Source organism: Zeugodacus cucurbitae, chromosome 4 (genome assembly GCF_028554725.1).
Source record: "Zeugodacus cucurbitae isolate PBARC_wt_2022May chromosome 4, idZeuCucr1.2, whole genome shotgun sequence".
Lineage (NCBI taxonomy): Eukaryota > Metazoa > Arthropoda > Insecta > Diptera > Tephritidae > Zeugodacus > Zeugodacus cucurbitae.
In genome coordinates this window covers 71487502-71508693 of record NC_071669.1, presented here as the reverse complement: position 1 = coordinate 71508693, position 21192 = coordinate 71487502, and the positions used below count along the sequence as shown (strand labels likewise).

Below are 21192 nucleotides of genomic sequence, written 5' to 3'. Positions count from 1 at the left end.
GAGCAATCTGATAAGACATCATCCTGCCGTGTCGAAGGCATCCTACGCCGTGCTCCCGACACATTGGGATGCTGCTGCTGCTGTTATCAGAGAAAGTTTAAGTGATGAGAATGAAGGCGCATATGTTAAAAGAGTATTTACAAGCTTTAGCGCTTTGGAGCTTTTCGACGTTGAAAGCTTTCGTGAGCTTGATAGCTTTTTTGAGTTTCCAAACCATTTTAAAGTTTTTGAGTTCCTTAAAAGCTTTCAATATCTACAATTACTTGTATTGGAAATCACTGAATCAAAGATTTAGTCGTTACAGCGACATCTTTAGGAATAATCGACACATTTTATACCTATTCGACCAATTCGCGAAAATGTCCCACCCTTAAGCAAACTGTTATAAATTACTGTTTTAGTATTTACCCTTATTTCTGACTGCGGATACGGATAAAATGCGACCCGATATTTTTTATTTTCTTATTTTAATTTTAATTCTGCATTTACTAAGCACCCTGTCATAATGTTTTTGGTTATTAAGAATTTTCAGGTTCGTGAATGAGGAAACCGTAATTTATAATATTAAATTGAAAATACAATAATTTTCTTATTTCCGTATTTATTTATTTGTCAGAAGCGATTTTCAGATTCAATATTACTATCAGAACTTTTGAATGTTTTAGATTTATGTACATATATGTTTAAAGTAATCCTATATTTTTAAATAGGTTGATTTCCCATACCAGAAGGGGAGAAGATCAAGAAATAGTTTCGAAAAGAAGAGAGAGCGGAGAGAGATAGTGAGACCGCAAACTATTGGTCTCCGAAAATAAAATTATTATGGGTACACCCAGGTTCGAATTTGGTGAAATAAAGGTGGCTGTTAGTAGAACTAACTTCATATTTCACGATAAATCTGAAATGGGTTCCAGGATACAGCGATACAGGTAACTGTGAAGCACTTGAACACTTGCCTGATTAGGCCCCAAGTTACAATTAGAACCCGATAAAGAGGGAGTATACATGCATTGAACCACTTATATATACTTGGCGTAGGAACCGCTTTAAGCGATTATAGCCGAATCCAAAGACCGAACAGACCCTCGGGATTGGACCACTTGCAAGCACTTAATCGACAAATATGTCATAGAATTAGCTGAGCATCAGTGGAAGCAATCCCTAACTTCCTCAACAAGCAGACAAATCTGGCCAGAATAGAATATGTGCCGCTCTTACCGATTGTTGAAATTTTACAGGAATTATCATTCAAGAACTCTGGTAGGAGTTCTAACGGGATACTGTTTGATTTGTAGACATGCCAGCAGATTGTATGGTACAATGATTACTGCAGAAGCTGGCAATAATTAGAAGAAGAAGACGCTGTATAACATCTTCCATGCAGATGCAAGGCTTTAACGGGAAGAGAATGGCAACTATCGACTGCGCTTTCCTCGGCGACGTCTCGGAAGTTTCACTAAGACTAATGAATCCGTAGAGCTCTCTAGAAAAAGGAATATCCTCGGATAGTTAAAGCCGAGTAGATATCTAATGGCTTTTTATACCCAAGAACTGTCGTAAAATGTATTAGAATTCTGGGTTCGGTGTGACTGTGAAGAGGGGAGAGAGATTGCTGAACTTCAATGGAAATTTGGATTAGATACAACTGCTATATTATTAGGTTTTGACTTGGAAGGTATTGATAATGAAATTTCTGTAATATTTTGGAATATTAGCCTGGAATATCGCTCTGTATTTTATTAGTGTAAAATCAAATGTCTGCGATATTATTATAGTGGTAACTAACTAAATGGAAGAATCAGTAGAAATACATTATTGCATGACATTTGTCAAAGTTACCACAACTTCCCCTTTATACCAAAGTTAAAATGTCTATTAGTTGAAATATTTCTCCACATCGCAAAACAAGAGGGAATATTTAACGAAACCTGCAGAAGGTTGTTATGGTGAATCGGTAAACCCGGAAACCACCACACTTTTCCCTTTGTATCGGAGTTAAGTGTCCTTCAAAGGTGTGTTGATATGAAACGAAAAATTTTCACCACCCCACACGAAAGGGGCACCTCCTGTAGAAGAGCTTCGGTAACTGGATGTGCTGTATTAGTGGTGGAAGTGTACTGATAATATGGTGACTTTAGGCAATCCGCAAAGTAACGCCCACACACACCACAGAGGCGACCAAGTCAAACCCAACAAAGAGAATATCTGCAAAAGAACATGTGATTGAAAGCTTTGTGCAGAGCACGTCGTCGTGCCAGCAACTAACCTACAATCGACAATCAACACGCTGCCAACGAACGATGGCCACTAACTAAGGCGATAAGACGAAAGGACGACGAACGAACGAAGGCGAGGCGAGGCGAGGCGAGCCAACAATACGGGTACGATGTTGTGTGGACCAGTGCCAAAGCACAACGAACGCGAAAGGATTTTCGAAAAGGCAAAATCAGCGCCAAGATATTTTTGAAATAGTCATAAAGGACAACTAACGGCGTGTTGACGCGTATACCGCAATCGTACCGTGTACATTCACGTTAACTGTATAACTGTGTGAAACGATAGCGCGACGCTCGTGTGAACATAACGGATTAACAATTCATAGAAATTTGGTGTTGAATGCCGAGTGATGGATTATAATATTAATAAGTGGGCGCCAGCAACGGAGCAATGGGTGCGCAATGAGTGATTTATCCGCTGGCATCAATGCCGCCTTTGATGGCAAAGCAATGCCCGAGGCGGAAAGTTCAAAGTGTCAAACTGAACAAAAGTAATAATAATTGCAATTTGTTTGAGCGCAGCTTTGCACAGGGATCAGAGTGAAGTGAATGGAATTGTGCATTTGGAATGTGACTGTCAATGTGGATTTATTGCGAAAGCTGATAATTGATAGCGTTGCGCTGAGGATTAAACGGCATTAATTATTAAAAATAATCGTGGAAATATGAAAATATGTATATAACGGGAAAATATGAGTGCAAAATTTTTAACTGATTTTGTGCGAGTGCAAAGTGAGTGCGACTAGCAGAATCGCAATATGAAATATTGTAAAATGCAGAAAATAAATGCAAATACTGGTGGCATTTTATTTTAAATAATTGACAAACGTAGTTAAAGTACATTAACTAGTACTGTGTGCTGTAGTTCATTTATCGGTACTCTATTGTGTAATATAAGATCATAAAATATAAATATTATAATAAAATATTTAACTAAGTGGAAACAAAAAAAAAATCAAAAATTTATAAACAAAGTGCATATAGAAATTAGAAACAACAATGTTTACTATACTCTCCAATACTTTCTGCATTCCTTCTATTAGCTTTTTACTAATGTTAGTTAAATATCAGTGCTTCAAGTAAACGACGACAAACTCAATTAGACAAATTTCAAGCAAAAAAATTCTGAGTGTCATCAGTTAAAGGTAAAAGGATCACTAATGTATAAAGCTTTAAAAATATATATTGAACAAAATACTCACAACTAACTGCAATATTTTTAGCAAAATAAATAAAAAATGCCTACTTTTAGGATTCCATTTAATTTCTTTAATTATTCAAAAAGGGATGATTTTGATTGCTTCTATATTAACCCATGTACTCAGTAGTAGATAACAGAAAAAAATTTAAAATATATAAATATTTAATAAAAATTTAATAAAGATACTACAGGACATTTCATGTATAAGAAATTGAACTGCAATATGCAGTATTATAGAATTTTATTTTATATTATTCTGGCATAAATAGGTGATGAGGTATTTTTATTTTGTGAGCCATAGAAGATACCTTTACTGTATAATAAATTTTCAAATCTTATTTTGTTAAACAAATCTTATTTTGCTATACAAACAATACCTCGTACTTAAATGTTCACAAAAAATTATATTCTATGATTTTGCAGAAAAGTTTAAAAAACAAATTTGGACACTGAAGTGCTTTGTACACATTTTTTTCATGAATATATTAAATATACAAATTAATAAATTAATTTGAGGTGCTTATTTAAAGATAATTATTTACTTTGGTCATAGTGATAGCTGAGTAAGTTTGTGAATAATCTAGACTAATCTAGTTTGTAGAATAATCTAGATAAATTTTGAAAATTCAAAACATTGTGGTTCTCGAAAGCTGAATTAGATAGCATATAACTTCAACTTCAGATCTCCGTTCGCAATACAACTTCATACTTCATTATGCTACTTACCTATTTAAAGGAGCTAAGTAGTAATTATTTTTAATATTATACAGAAACCTATAAGATTTATTTTAAATAAGAGTTCATTCATATTTTTAAACACTTCTCTTAAAAGTCTAAATTTCTTAATTAATTTTATGTATTATATAAAAGAATTCAATTTAAGAGAAAATCTTATATACATTAGAAATTAATCACTCTTCTGTAAGAAGAAGGTAGAATAGGAAGAGGCTAAATATTACTTTTAGTATTACAAAATACTACATGTTTAGGTTTGAACTATATGTTTTTTTTTTATAATATCTTGTTTGTTATTTCTACCTTTGACATTGCGGGTGCAAGTCATGGCAACGAGGGTGTGTTTTTTAGCTACTATTCTGAAAACAAATTGGTCTGGCATATTTCATATCGGTAGAAATAATTAGTGATACGATTGGTTTTCTATGAAATTACAGCTATAGGAGCAAAATTCATCTTGCGATGGGTGTGCTACCATTTTCATTATTAAAGCGATGGGTAGTTTGCCCAACTGAGTATGCACAATTTATTTAAAGTGCGGGTGGTGTTATGTTTCTAAGAAGAATGTGATGGGTTGTGAGATGACATTAACAAAAATGTTAAAGTGAGGAGGGATGTTGAGGAGAAGGTGAGTGCGGTTTAAATTTCTATGGCCCAATTATAGGTGTATAAATACCACGATTTGATTTTTAAGGAATGTTAGGAACACGTAATTATAGAAACCGGGGTTTGGTAGAATGCGGAGATGGGTTATTCAGTTTTCGCAAGTTCTACGTAATGGATGTTAGAAAAGTGGGATCACATATACTACATCCATTATTAAATTATTCAAGAAAAAAGAAAACAATATAAATAATGTTTATTTTTTAAATTGCATTATTACAGAGTACTGTAGACTTTCAAACTTCAGAACATGATATATCTTTTTTGATTCCAAATATATATATATATTAAAAATATTAACAAAGTTTGTCTATTGGGGTTGTAGATAATAATTTCAATACAAACTTTGAATGGAATTTGCAACCATTTTGAGCTTAAGACCCATTTGTAATGCATTAAAATAATTATATTTTTTCTACAAATGGAAACTTCTTAAAAATATTTTTCTACTTGTCAAAACGAACCTCTTTGAAACCCTTAAGCGAAAAATTGTCCATACATTAACAATTTAACCATTCAATCGAATTCAACAATTCGACTAAAGATGTTTTTTCTTAACAACATATGTAAATACTTTGAATAGCATATAACATATGTATGTATACTATTTAAGCCGACTTTAATTAATAGTGACGATTTGAGTTTTCATTCTTTAACAGTACCTTATATTCAAAAACATTCAAATATCAGTTCCATATTTTTTCTAGAAATCGAAACTTAGCTCAACTTAAGGTGCTTAAACAAATTCTCAAAGATATAAATACAGTGGAATTTCCATAACTCGAATCACCATAATTCACAAAAAAACTTCGATTTAGAGAGACTTCAGAGTTACGGAGCGTAATTTGTATGAAATTTGACTTCTATTGCCAATTCAAGACATCGTGTCCTAGAGAACTTCGTGTTATAGACGTTCGAGTTATGGAAGTTTAACTGTAGTTACATGCTAAATTGCCAGGAAGGTTCCAAAATAAATTTTCTGAATCAAACTAAAAAGAGTCTAACTGCTAATGAAGCTAAGATATTTAAATTGAAAATTTGTTATTTTTTTCCAAATATATTCTTATTCAAAATTATGTTTTTTTTATTGCATTGAGTGGGAGTTTAAAAAAAATATTTTTTGATAAATAAAGAAACATTTACAAATGGAATTATTTCAATTTGACAACATAGTTGAGGAAATTAGATTTTGTAAAATTCAAAATTAAATCCCTCATACAGAGCTGACCATATTCCAAATATTAAATGCAACGCTTAAAAGCTGCGCACGTAAAAAATGCAAAGCATTAAAATTTTTACAATAAAATGCCACTTTAACGAACCAAAACCAAAGTACATTCGCCTGAATATTCATATACATCTGTATATTTGACTTTGTGCAATGTGACACGCGCGGCTTAACCCACCCACACCAGCACACAATGCAAAGTCCCACACGCACTGACCCAGTGCGCTCGCAGCGCAGCGCAGTGTGAAGCGTAATCCCACAACTTATTGTTGGAAAACACAAAAATAAAAAAAAAAATGAAAAACTGAAAAATATTAAATGCAAAAATGTACGCCAAAACCGGTGAACTAGTACTGCCGTCGAAATTAAATACTTAAAAAACCGAAACCAACCAAAAACTGACCGAAAACCCGAAATCGAAAAAGTGCCAAACCAGCGTTGCAATTGTGTAAAATTGCAGAGAACAAACGAATATTAAAAACTGTGTGACCATGAAGTGCGTGAAAATGTGCATGCCACACACACTGCCAATTGAGGCTGGCAACCCAGCATCGAAAGGACGCACCCACCAATGAGGCAGGCAGGCAGCCAGCTGCCTCACAGACACAATGCGGGCTAAGTGACGCACCCACTGACTGACTGACTGACTAACTGAATGGCGTACAAACTCACAGAGTCACTGGCTGGCTGACTGCCTGACTGTTGAGCCGCTGTAATGTTGTTGAATGTTGAGTGCGAAAATGTGTGTTAAGTGCTGCTACTGCCGCAACAACAAGCCAACAACAAGCTCTATAAAATACAAGATACAATTTTCAAGCATAACAATAACAAAAACAAATACAAAATACAAAAACAACAAACAATGAAACCAAAAAGTATAGGCAGCGACACAACACGAAGAAAGGAGTGAATAAAAATGAACAAAGTGCCAAATGTAATGTAGCGCGCTTCTAGGCGCATTCCGAGCCATCTAGCTACATATCTAGCAGGTTGACTTGAGTGCCAAAAAATGTGTGAGAAGCAAGGCGCGTCGTGAAGTGTGCTGAATTGAATTGAGTTGTGACTGCTGCAAGTGAAGAGGGCGCGGCAGCAGCTGCTGCTGAAGAAGTTGCTGAAATCAAGACAGCGCCGCTGCTAGAAGAACACTCCTACGAACGAGTGGGCCACTCAGTAAAGGGTTGTCTGCGAGGTGTCGAGGAGGTCGCATGTGTGTCTTCTGCTTGTGTGCGTTTGTGCCTTGTCATATGAGACACTGCGTATGCGAGGCAACTTTTTGGATGAACTAAGAGCAATAAAATGTAATAAAATTACGCACACAGGCAGAGAGACCCACGCGCACACGCACACACAGAGAGAGAGGGGGCACATTTTAAAATAAGAAAATAAAACTGAAAATCGAATAAAATATGTTAAAAGCGACATTTAAATTTATATAGTCGTCTTAAAGTGCCGCAAGCAAGAGCTGTAAGTTTGACTAGCCAAGTTGGCGCGCCTAAAAGACTATGAGATCAATTTAAAATCGTTCCCATGACAGTCGTTGCTGCATCAACCCAATCCAAATGACCCAAATTTATGCTTCAACACACGCACACGCACACACACGGTTAGTTACTTCCAGAAATATGCAGACAAGTGGACCATGGGCATACATGCTGGGAAATGTTCAACCAAAATGCAAACTATATACTCGTGTGTATATTTTTATATTTCAAAATAACTATAGCTGTAACCACAACAACAAGCACAACAAGTGTATTGAAATCGATGTCGTTGAATATATCTATATCTATATATATATTGGTGAACTTGGTGAGCGTAAAATCGTGTACTGAGGGAAACTAGCCAAATGTACGCCGAGGGCTGGCAAACTTTTTTCTCTCAAACTTTTATTTTGCTTTTGAAATTCACCTAATGGCAGGACAAGCATACTAAAAAGCCATTTTTGGCAGACAAGCGCTTGATATACAAGCAAATAAAGCCTGGAACGAAATGCCGTACAATATGCGCCAAGCACATAACACAACAGCAGCAACAGCAACAACAATAACAATAACAACGACATTATCAATAACAACAACACTGGATCTATCAATAACGTAACTATGTTGGGGAAAAAATGGCAACAAGCTTTTAAGCAATGACATGAATGCTAACAATGCGCCGCCATGTCGCTCCGTGAATGAGCAATTTTTGGTGTTTTTGTATGTGTTTCAAATATGTACTCGTATGTATGTATGTATGTACAACACATGTTTGCGGCAAATTCGAATGATTGATTGTAAAAATCGAGTGCAATGACTGAATGCCTGAATGGCGGCGTATGCGATTGAGCAGCAAAAAAAAGAAACGGAGAAAATGCGAAAATTAAATGATAATAAAAAGTTGCCACTAAATATGTAATCCCTAGAAAAAGGCAAAAGTAAACAACAACAAAAAAATGGGGGAAAAAAATATGCGAAAACTAATAATGAAGTCTTAGCTTGTGTGTAAACGCATTGAGATCCTTTTTTTTTATACCCGTGTTTAACGGAAAGTAAAGGCGAAATTAAGGCGGACAGCTTACATGTTTAAATATTACGGGAGCTCTTCTTTGGAATTGAGAGCTCATATAGTCTAGGTATCAAGTGGAGATCGATTATATAGAGATCGATTTGGGAATTAGTAGAACGTTAGATATGAGGGATGCTTTGGGGCCAAACCTAAGTTTTTTAATTGCCCGGAAGTATTACGAAACCTTATAGCAAATTCTAGTTTGGCTGGAAAGTATGAAAAAATATCAATCGGAGGTGGGAGTTATTGAATTTATAAAAATGCGTGGTGTGTTCAAAAAATAACGGGAATTGTAAAATTTTAAATCTCAAGGGTTTGGAGAATGACTTCTTCCTTTTTCAAAAATAAAGAGAGGCCTTCGTTTCACAGAAGTCTTATTCTTTGTATCGTTCTTTTGAGCATTTTTCCATAGCAGACTATCGCCTGCCATCGAATTAGGTGCATTCAAGAAATCATTGAAAGATCCAAAAGATCAAAAATCAAGTTTGCGAAGTATTTTGTCGATTGGAGAAAGCATTGGCATAAGTCCATAATATGGAACGGCTGAAATGTCTGACTGAATACAATTTTTTTTCTTCAAACGAAAATTATCGTTATTTTTTGAACTCACCTCTCATCTCCCTAGTTTGATAAACATTTGCTCAGAGCTGGCACAAAAATTCATCAGATTTTCTAATTTTAATCAAAAAAATATTCAAAAATTGTTTAAAAATACCTGACAGTTGTGCGTTGGGTATAAAAACCCGCTAGGCCTCTGAGAGTCCACCCTCACAGCGACACGTAAATGTCAGTAGTCACTGAAGTGTGTACAAATTTAGTTGTTTGCTTTAAAGTGTGTTAGCTGCAGCCCAAATACGAGCAGGCACACACACACAGACACTTAGAAGGAAGCCTACATATAGGCGCACAGTGTTGCGGCTGAGGCGAAAATTAACTTAGCTGCCAAGACGTGTTAAAAACAAAGGCAAAAACAAAAACAATGTAACAAAGAGGCGCAAGACGACAGCATAGAAATTACATTTCACTCGGCACAGCGCGTTGGTGTTTCCACATAACTGTATACAAACACACACTCTGACACACATATGACTGAAACATATTTGCCCCGTTTTTTTTTTGTTTATAGTTGGTGTTGCTGTTGTTGTTGTGCTGTCATTGCCACTACAAACTGTTCGTCCTGCTGTCAGCTTGCACTCAGCCGTACATGGTGGCCTGCGTGTGCGCGCGCCCAAAAATATGCAAGGAATTTTAATGAGCTGCCAATGAACAAGCGAGTAAACAAACAAATTTTCGTATATTTCATCGAAAATGGGCTGTTGTTTTTGCCTGTAAAATAAAAATAAGAAAAATCAAGATTTTATCGAAATGAAAAAATAAAAAATAAATAAACTCCTGAAAATTTAAAATTTTTTTGTTGCGTGGGTTTTTGTTGCTGTCGCGGACTGAGTTAGACGAAAGGCATTTGGTTGCGAAATAAAATTGTCACATAACAAAGAGAAAAATTAATCTGCACTTAAGTCGTAAAATACTTCTGTACAAAGGATAATACTTAGATACTTACACAATTGGTTCAGATAAGTTATAAAAATACTGAAATAATTGCTAAAAGTGTTCTAGGCGTGGGTAGTCTGTGTATATTTAGAGCTTGTTGTGTGCGTAAAATTTCGCAGTTCAGTGACTTCGTCAACCAAATTATTTCTACAAACATTTACTTTACAATAATTTATTTATGAGACCTGGTAGAAAATAATGGCAAAGAGAATATGAAAGTTGGATTTATAGCAACATCTTTATTTCTTAAGAAATTTACCTATATTATAAAAAGTTAACCCCTTGACTATCGAAAAAATAAAAAAAAAAATCGTTCAGTGTTTTTTTGCCGTCAACTGCAATATTGTGGCTTCCAATATAAAAATCTTACTATCCGATTTTTTTGGCAGTAAAATGGAAACGACATGGCGATCTGGCGAACTTTTACATTTTCTCAAATTGGGCGACTTTTATTTTTACACTTTATATTCAATTTATTTCTGTTGATGTTAATTTTTTTCATCCAAAGCCAATTAACAATAATATTTTTGATTTCATACAGAATAACCCAAGTGAAATACCTCAATTATTGCTTTATTGCAGTTAAATAATAATCAAAATTAAATAAATATTACCAAAAATTGTGTTAATTTTTTATGTATTGTATCGTTTCAACTTGTAACTGTTTTTTACTATACAATTTGGGCTCTCGTTAAAAAATATTTGTCACATTCATAAACACATTTGTAATTTATTTATTTTATTTGAATAATATCACATTAAAAATGAGCGCCTAAAATATGCAATAAAGGCGTTTCGCATGAAATTTATAAAAAAATTATTTGCAGAAAAATTTATTCAGTGTGAAAAAGTCTAACATTGCTCCAATACTGTTTAAATTAAAAATATTTTAAAAACATTTATAAGAAATTATTTTTAACATTTCACAGTAACTGCAATTGTTGCCTACATTTCGGCTGAATCATTGTTAATTAAAGATTCACTATAAAAAACACTTTTTTTTGAATTAAAGTTGTTAATTTTTTATATATTCTGTATGAAAATATGAAATATTTAAAATAATGTTGCCTACATTTAGGGCTGTGTTGAAAAAATTATTGCAAAAACTGAATGTATTCGAAAAAAATTAAAAACCGAGTTGCTTCTGTTTAAAATTTTGTTACGAAAAATAAATATGTGTCATGTTTTGCGTATAAAAATTGTTAATTTATTAAAAAGAAAACATTTTTACATAAATATTTATTTGGCTAATTATGAATGCTTTAACTTTATTTAGTTTGACTGGCTTTAAAAGTTCACGACCTCAAATATGTGTTGGCAGTTTATTTATTTTGAGTTGCCGTGACGATATCAAGTAAATAGAAAAGGCAGTAAATACAAATGTAACTGATTATTGTTACTGTTATTCAGGCAAAGACGAATGTTAGACATTTGATTCTCATAAGGAGAAAATAGTAGAAAGTTAATGTCAAAATAGTTGAAAAAAAATGGCTAAACAACCACAAAGCTGCACCGAAAACAGCATTGAGAGAGCGACTTTGAGCAAATACGGAGCAGAATTTATTTTGAGACAGTTTGAAATTGAAGGCAGCAACAGCAAACCGCATGGCAACAGAGCGAAACAGTTAGCCACAAGGAAGAGGGTGCACAGAGACAAGCCTTTGTTAGTAAGGAAAACCGTTATGCGCTATTTGTCGAAATAAATCGCATCAAATTCCACTTCCAGCGACCAACGAGCAAACAAGGAGCGGTGCTATGTTACCGAGCTTACGCTCGTCTCCAAACCGTCTCCTTTGACTTGCCACTGTGTCTGCGCGCGTATTTCTTATGCGTATTCATGAGATACGAGTACACGTATTTACGAGCTCAAACAACAAATCGTGTGTCACAAAGAGTTGTAACAAATATGACATTGTAATCTATTAAATGTGTGTCACACATACACATACAAACGCACACGAGGCACGTTGAAGTGAACATATGTGCTTGCATTGTGCCGTGGCTGGTGGTGGTGAGGTGTGCGTCGGGTTTGCGCGTGCAACAGCCAAATTAATGTCATGTTACGACGTTGGACGCGCTTGACTAGCGGCACGAGGTATGGGGGAGGTCACGGTAGTGGGTATATGATGGCAACAGAAACAATTTAACCGATGTAGGGGTATGGGGCGACCGGTGAGTAAGTGTCGGTGAGTGCACCGGTAACGGAAGCGGAAGCATAAAACGCGGACTATAAATTTAAGTGCTGCACGTCCTGCGGACCGAGAACCGAGTGAGATGGCAGCGGGGAAAAAGCAAAATGGAAAACAACTGAAGAAAATGCACACAGTAGACGCAGCGCTGGCTGCAGCGTGACTGTTTCGTCGAGGGTGACATAAAACGCTTACGCTGGCATCAGTCTGCGCCACAGCCAAGTTGAGCGCGTTGCACTGGCTCGCAATCACCTGCTGCCTGCGGTAGATAAGTGCGTGTATACACTGGCACACCAACACACATACATACATGCACACTAGTACACGTAGCATATACACGGGTGTCAAAATGGTTGCTCAGTGCCTCTTGCCATTGCTTGGTGCATAACATGCCAGCAGCCCAGCGCAGTGAATTATGGTCTGAAAGTGAAAGTTTTTACCAACCAACAACCGAGCAGGTGACCCACGAAGGATGCACACACATAGAAAAAAAAACAAGCAAATGCAAAGAAATAGTGGCGTGTAGCGTGAAAACTGCAGCATTATTAAAAAACGCGTATACGCCATGGTGCACAGTTTTCCTTTGTGCATGTGTGTGTTTATGTATGTGAGTTGAACTGTGTAACTGTATTGCGCTTTTTTGTTTAGTTAGTGGATATGTTGCAAGCATGAGTCTGCTGCTTGTTTTCTTGTTAATGGGTCAATGTGACCGCAGCGCGCTGTTGTGGCAGCTGCAGCGCGTTAATACAAACACAAACAAAAACACCACAAAAAAGGCAAGAAGAAAAAAAGCAAAATTAAATGAAATTAGTACACGTAGTATGTACTGGGTATAAAGAGAAAATGCAGTAAAAGTTGTTCGAAAGTACTGACACTGGTTTCAGTGATAATTAAACAGAGAGGCGTATCTCTAAAGCAGACACCAAGATTTCGTAGCTGAGTTTTTTTTTTGTAAAAGGAACAGTATTGTTGGATTGACACCTAAGCGGTTAGGCTAAACAATTTGTTGATGTCTTCTATCGGTTTTTCTGGCGCGGTGGACCGAAAACGGTGCTTCGAGCTGCTGTCGTTTAGGAAGGTTTATATCGCCGCAACCTGTACTGTCCCATTGCGGTGAGATTAGTGATCAAACCAGACGCTAGTTGCAAACGCTGCTTGGAGGAAGTCGAAGAGTAATCATCCAAGCACTTCCTCCATCAATATCCTGCATTCGCTAAACTAAGGTTAAAACACTTCGGCGAACCCAGCTAAGTGACTGCAAACGACATTAGCCGACTTACGAACTTTATAATAGAGTTCAAGTGCTTTGTCTAATCATAAGGGTCTTAGCGATCCGTCAGGAGTATTTGGGCGTCTAAGTGTGACTCTCTGTAGTTGCAGAGATCTACCTCTTGACCTAACCTAACCTAACTATCGAGATCTGGCGTGCTATCTTATAATCCCTCTGGAGTTTTTTCTTGGTGTCTAGAGATGTTTCGTATATTGTTGGAGCTTTACTTCAGCCTGACAAATTTTCAGTTAAAGATTCAGTAAACAGATCTTAGCTAAATCTAACATAGTTTCGGGTTTGAAAGTTTCATCCTACCATCTTTGTTTATTCTCTTGTTTTCTTGATTTCTCTGAAAGGATATGAAAATAAATAAGGAAATAGGGAACGAAAATCATTATATAAAGCTAATGTGGTAATTTCTCGACCGATTTCTCTAATATACGCCACCAAACTACATTTTATTCAAGGCTATAGATTCAATTAATTCTGCTAAGATATCTCACATATTAACCGATATATAAAACCTTCAGTATGTTTGAAAATATGTGTATTTGGTATATGGGGCTAGGGGAAATTACCACATTACCTATTTTCGGCACAGAGACCAATTTTTATGTGAAAAATATTCCCTCAGAATTTCTATAAAACATCTTAGTTCCATTCCGATTTCGACAATTTCAAAAGTAAAAAGCAAAGTATTTCGATGTCTTCATAGGTTCTTGATCAATATATTGTAAAGTGAACGAATCAAATGGAATTGGAAATTGTGTTATATGGAAAGTTTCGATTTCGTCTACTTTCCATCCGTAACATCAAGGTGTCAAGAAAAAATTATGTGCATAAAATTCTAATGAAATTGGTCGAGTAGTTTCTGAGATATGGGCTTTGAGTCAAATGTGGTTATAATAAATTTTGAAATAATCAATTTTCAATAATAATATTTATAACTAGTTAAATTATATATACATGTATAATATGTTACTGAAAACTTATTCTTAATTATTATTAATTATTATTATTATTATTATTGGTAAAATTGCATTTATATTACTCTCATCTTACAGGCTACCCATATGTACATTTATGCTTAGACTTCTTTCAAAGATATGGAAGTGAATTACTAAAACGAAACGTGTTTACACAGCTGCATGATATTGCAATGAATACCGAAACAAAAACAAAAACACAGAGTAGTTAGTGCAACCGCAAAGACCCAGTAGAGAGTCGAAAATGCTTGCCACTAGAAAATGCTTAATAAATTTCCGTGTCACCACCACCTCTTAAATGCACGCTAATAAGCCCAAAAAATGCGTTTTCCATTGCGACGCAACGCGAATGTCCTAGACACGCTCCTAACCGAGACTCTACAAATATTGGTGGTGTTCAGCATAATGGGTTGGCCATTTAGTGGTATGCAACAGTGTGAAACCAAGGGCATGAGTGCGGAACGTGTACAACAGCAGCAACAACAACAACTGAGTAAGCAGCAGCAGCAGCAACATTTAGAATTACATTACCTGCATCATCAGCAACACCACTTCCAACAACAGCAACAACAAATGCATAAACTAGCCACTCACACATTACAACAACACACACCAACAATAGGTGGTGAACCATCGTTGGGATTAGCATACCGACACGACAAAATGGAATTAATGACCACAACAGTATCTCCTGCTGCTGTAGCCTCCTCCTCCTCTCAAGCCGCAGCAGCAGCAGCATACTCGTCATCAATGTCCTCGCCACCAACGTCATTATCATCGTCGTCATCATCATCATCATTAGACACGCATGACATGCAGCACTACGCCACACCAATAATTACAAAAAATTATCAACACAAAAGAGGGGCCACAAGCGCTGCCGACGGCGATGCGGCGTATACGCAACCCATCACAACGACCACATTAACGGCTAACGAAGCCACTGCCCAAGCCACCGCTTCAATGCCGGGTGTTAGCGTTGCGAATGATGTTGGCGATGGTGCTGGGCTCACGGACATGCGAGTTCGCTTAGCACCGTCCTCCTCCTCATGGGCCCTACACGTGCTGCATCGCGTTTCAAAGGACACGCAACACAACGGCGTTTACGCACAGCTTCCGCCTATCAATGGCGACAGCGCCTCCAACGGTGAGTAGTTGCTCGTTAAACGTAATTTCCATTTCATATTTGTTGAGTTTTTCGCTTTTTGTTGTTGTGTGGCCATGCCTTCAGCCGGCGGCCACTAATCACTCACATAATATTTCACATTGAACTTAAGTGGAGAGAGAGATAGAGCACGGTGAAGGCTCTAACTGACACGTGCGTCTTTGGACTTTGCTTGCTTTGTTAGCGCTGTCTACTTATATTTGTTTGGCCTGTAATTCGTTAGTCGAACGCTATTTTTAAAAATTATCTGCCTTATCTTTGAGAATTACCTCCGTAATTGCATGATATGATGATAAAAACTGAAATTGAGTTTTGAAACGCTCCTAAATGACGGTGCGTATAAAATGGTTTAAAATTTCTTCAGCAAAATGTGTGCGCATATTTCCGAGAATTCTTAGCTTTAATTAAAATATGGAATATTCCAAGCGGAAATCTTGCGTTTCAGTTGCCAATTAGGGGTAATTGACCAGCACACTTTGTTACTACCAAAGACTAGAGGTCGGCCAATCAGGTAAACTTGATTATATTTTAAAGTTATTTTCAAAAATGAAGCTGAGGAATATAAAAATAAATTGTAAGGTTATGATTTTAATGAAAATGATAATGAAATAGCAAACACGCTAAATTTTCGGTGGATCCCATCCTCCTAGTATATAAACTGATTTTTATAATTTTTTTTTAGTTATGTTTGCATATGTTCTTAATTTTCACAGATGGCTAAATATATTCGAGGTATACTTTTTGACTGATTTTAGTCATTGATCATCTATGTTGTTAAACTTAGATTTTGAACGCAAAAGATTATAACTATCCGAGAGATTATTTGCGTTTCCTTAAAGATTCCTCAGGTGTTCGAAAATATAGTTTAGTAGTTGTGAGTTTCCACTATAGAAAAAGATGTTGTTCATGTGGTGAACAAGGAGGTCACACACAAATATTCCTCACATCTTGGGAACTACGGCATTGTTGGCAGCTATTAATTTGAAAAAGTAATGGACTTTGTCCATCTTGGAATCAGCATAAATACCACCAACAATATATGCCTGGAGATCAAACGAAAAAAAGCTTTTGTCAACAGATGCTACTGTGGGATCGGTAGGCAATTGAGAAACAGATCCCTCTTTCGGCATACAAAAATTACGCTCCATAACTCTTTCATCATTCCCGACCAACTATATGGTGCAGGAACATGGACCGAGATGAGAAAGCACTTAGCGAACAAGATAAAACCATGCGCTCTACGGCGACATGAATATAATTAGGCGCAAAAGTATTCCACAAGTGCGACGGATGGGCGATTTCGTATGTCTGAAAGACGAGCTCCTTTGATTTGAGACCCAAGGGTAGACAAGTGCGGCCACGCATCCAATGGAAGTACCATAGGCACCTGTGGGATGTACAACTGACTGTAATTTGCAAAAGATAGAGGGAACTGGCGAATTTTTGTTTTCTCGGCCCAGACAGGCCCACGGTTGTATTGCTAAATAATAAGAAGTTGTGAGTTTTCGGGTAGAAAATTCAAGAAGAATCTTATCCTGTATTTTCAATTAAGAACAGATTTTACAATAGTAAAAAGTAGTACATTTTTCTATTTATTCACATCCACGGAATACTAATCTCTCAGACACGCATTATTACTTTCAATAAGTTACTTCATTATTTTCGATACAAACTTGAGACGCTGTCTATTCACCATTAAATGGGGAAAGCAGCTCTGAAGATAGTTCTCCAACAAAAATAAAATTCAAATTTTACAAACAAATAAATGAAACCTGACCCTATAGGCCCACATCTCAGAGTAGTATAAGAACCTAGTCTGACTAAAAGACCCCACAATTCAATTCTTCAACCAAACCTTTGCATTATTAACTGAAATTATCATTGGTTTGTTGTTGTCTTTTTTAGTTGCTCAGCTCTTCAGTTTACTTTTTTGAATACAGAGCCAGAATATTTCTTCGTTTACTCTCAAAAAGTACAGGAGAGATGAACATCTGCGGTTGAGCTATTACATTAACCCACTTTCGTTTAAGTTTTTCATCAATTTAAGTGAAGTTATCAGTATGTATTGACAGGTCTACCCAATCAAAGTTGGTATATTTGCTTAATATATGCGAATAAAGCTGCAAGTGTGCTAGTTAAAGTTGAGTACAGCTCTCAAAGTAAATGCGATTGACCGATATGCTTTAACCGAATTAAGACACAGAAACACACACACACCCACTACATTCCTACAATTAAAAGCTTACGTGCAATTCCATATTTATGAAGTTAACTCTTAATTCGGACTTGACCAATTCCTTTTGATTCAATTAAGAGCAGACTTCGAAACGCTGCGGCGGCGACTGCCTCTTCATTTACTCACTTACTCAGCTGAAGAATGCTGCGGTTGGAACTTGCCGGCAAAAGTAAAAGTTTTTGCTAAAGTTAACATGCTTTAGGTGATTTACTCATTGCCGTTGAACAAACATTCGGAATTTTATGTGCGAGCATGTTAAGTCGACGACTCTAGTACTCGTGTAATTTTGGAGGCAAAACTTTTCCCAGCCAAATCGCAAGTGGAAAAAACAAACATTTAACAGTTTTCAATTAACTTTTGTTCAAATTGAATTGATGTGGCAGGAGGTGAGGGGGTAGTGGTGATCATCCATATTATGTTCATGTTGATGTTTGTGGGTTGTTTTTTGTTTTTGCTCCCAGCCTCAACTTTCTTATTTGAGTTTAAAGGGGTGTGAAATTGTGAAAGGAAGAGGTTGTTGACAGTATTTGAAAATTTGAAGGCGGGAAGTCTGCGAGAGATTGAACGCCTACGCATAAGCGGGAAGCGGTATTGACATCTTTACGGACGTAAAATATTTGTAATTACATAATCGAGTGCTTTTCGCAATTAACATTTATATATTGGCAGTGTTGCACGCATTAGGGTGGGTCGTTATGCGAAGAGAGGGTAAGGGTAGGATCAAAGATCGAATAAAAAATATATGTAAGTGATTTAAAACGACTTTGAAGGTTAATTTCGAACAAGTAGTTTAGAAAAAGTATTATAAATTAGCACTTACGGTAAACTTCGAAGATTTGACGAGTAATACTGACCCTAATGGGACCAGAAGTATTTTCTTTTGCCGCAATTGCATTTTAAAAATATTTCGAAATTTTTTGAAAATGTTCTCATAAAAATTTTGATACTATTAATTTAGAAAAGTAATCTTTTTTAAATTTTTTTCAGCATTTTTTTGTTCAAAATGTCTATCCCATTAAAATATTTTAATTTTTTTCACAAAAATTTCTTCTTAATTAGTAAACTAATTTTGAGAATTGATTTTAAATCTATCAATACCGTAGAGTTGTGGTCGGAGCACCCAATTGTTCTACATAGTCTTACATCACGTAATTTAACATGCTTGTCGAAGTTTTAGATAAACGTGGAACTTTTTTATCCACGCGCAGAAACTTTTCAAGGCCGCAAAAGAGCGTGAATAAGATCATAAAAAGTTGCAGAACCAAAGCTGTGGCACAATGACGAAAAGTTTAAATGCTATGCGGCGCCTATAAGCCGTATTAATGCCTGCTCACACATATATGTTCACACACGAACTACTAAATGCTAGGCTACGCTCACTGTACATAGGTACCCAGCGAGGAAGAAGTTGAAATAAAATTTATAAAAATAAATTTTAATAATTTTAAATTTTTTTTATTAAAAAAATTAATTTTTTTAAAGCTAAAAGGAATTGTATAACGTTAAAATGAAGCATATTTTGTTATCATAAATATTAAAAGTATGGCAACACTGTTCGCTGTAGTAGCCATAAAATACCTAGAATAAGTATTTATAAAAAATATGGTTAAATTTGGTAGTAAGATTGTACTCAAGTCCGATTTCCTACTGGGCAACTACTAGGATGTTATAAATATTCTTGCATTCATACAATTTGGAACGGAATCATGCGCTCGACTTCGAACAAATGTGTGCTCCGATTCGGCCTCCTACGTTGTCGCCATTTAAATACTCCAAAAGTTTTCAGCCCAACTTCCGCTGCGAACTGTCTTGCGCCTTCGGCACCGGCACCGGCACCGCGCCACCGTCACACGAACATACTTATCACTTTGTCACTGTCATATGCTACTGCCATTCACACATACACACGCGTCGCTATAATCCGCCTTGCTGCGCGACGACTGCTCGAAATTCCGGCAAGCATCGCTTCATTTATTCATACGGCCACTTAGTCGACATGCGTTTGCGATTTCTGCGCCCGTCGACACCCCTTGTCCCCTTCCTTATATTTATGATGCTTCCGCACACATATTTATTCATTGCTTCCACATCTTTCTGCCTGTCTTTCCATCTGTCTATCTCCGTCCGTCCATCTGACATTTATTTGTTTATATGACTGTCCATCTTCCGGTTTTCTTCTCGGCCAGCCATCTCGGGCAGCTGTTTGTGGGCCCACCCGTTTTATTTGTTTCAATGCCTTTATCATTATTAATGCCGGCAATTTGGTGCTTTGGCTGTGAAGCGTGTGAATTGTTCTAGCGTTGGCGCTCATTTGACTTCGAGTGCTCGAGCTCCAGTTCCGCTAATGGCAACTTTCAGCGCTTTGTTGTTGTGTGTATTTCATTTAATTTTGTTTTTTTTTTTTTGGAATGTGTGGCGGTTGTGAGTGATGATGGCAACTTTCTTTGATTGTTATTCATCGCCCTCTTCGCTTGTGCTTTTATGATAGAAATTTTCGCATTTCATCAAATTAAATTTCCTACTCACGCAACCAACTTTCTATGCACATTCGTCGAGATTTGTAGGCTCGTTCAAATGCTGTCGCATCAGAAATTTATTTACTTCAATGTCACGTGTTGCCGATTACATACAGGGTGTTTAGGGAGCTTAATTTTTACAAAAGCCATATTAGGCTTATTGAGGGCTAACTAATTACTTTTCAGTCAATGGTAGGTTCGGGTCTTCATCTATTTGACACATTCTCTCTTCGTACAACAGACTTCCTGAGACGTGTGGAGCTTAAAATATTATGCAATTAGAATTAAGAATTTTTTACTTAAATCCTCTAATTATCTGTTACTGAGGGAGAGTGTACAAGAAACCGTTAAAGTGACGTCAATAAGTGAAATTTAGCTGATAAATGCTGATACCCATGTGGTATGTTTTCCGTTTCAACACAGAGTGTCACGGATGCCGCTTCATGATAATATTGCTCTCACAAATCGCGTTCATTTTCACACATTTCTCTTCAATGCCTCTTAACCCTACTGGGTGGTTCTTCAATGAGAAGTGGTATGTGAAATCCATGCAGGTAGTATTTATATTAATTGAATGCCGCAAAAAAAAAAGTAAAGTTTCATTTCCAGCGTCGCCAACCATACAA

At 36.4% G+C, this 21192-nt stretch overlaps 1 protein-coding gene across 1 annotated transcript in view; it reads left to right on the top strand.

Annotated features, from left to right (window-relative positions):
• Nucleotides 1–14764: 14764 nt before the first annotated feature.
• LOC105212390 (uncharacterized) overlaps nt 14765–21192 on the top strand; it is a 63546-nt gene continuing 57118 nt past the window's right edge. Inside the window, exon 1 of the mRNA XM_011184335.3 lies at nt 14765–15796. Coding sequence (XP_011182637.1) covers nt 14971–15796 — 826 coding nt within the window. The 5' untranslated portion in view covers nt 14765–14970. The remainder of the gene's footprint in view (nt 15797–21192) is intronic.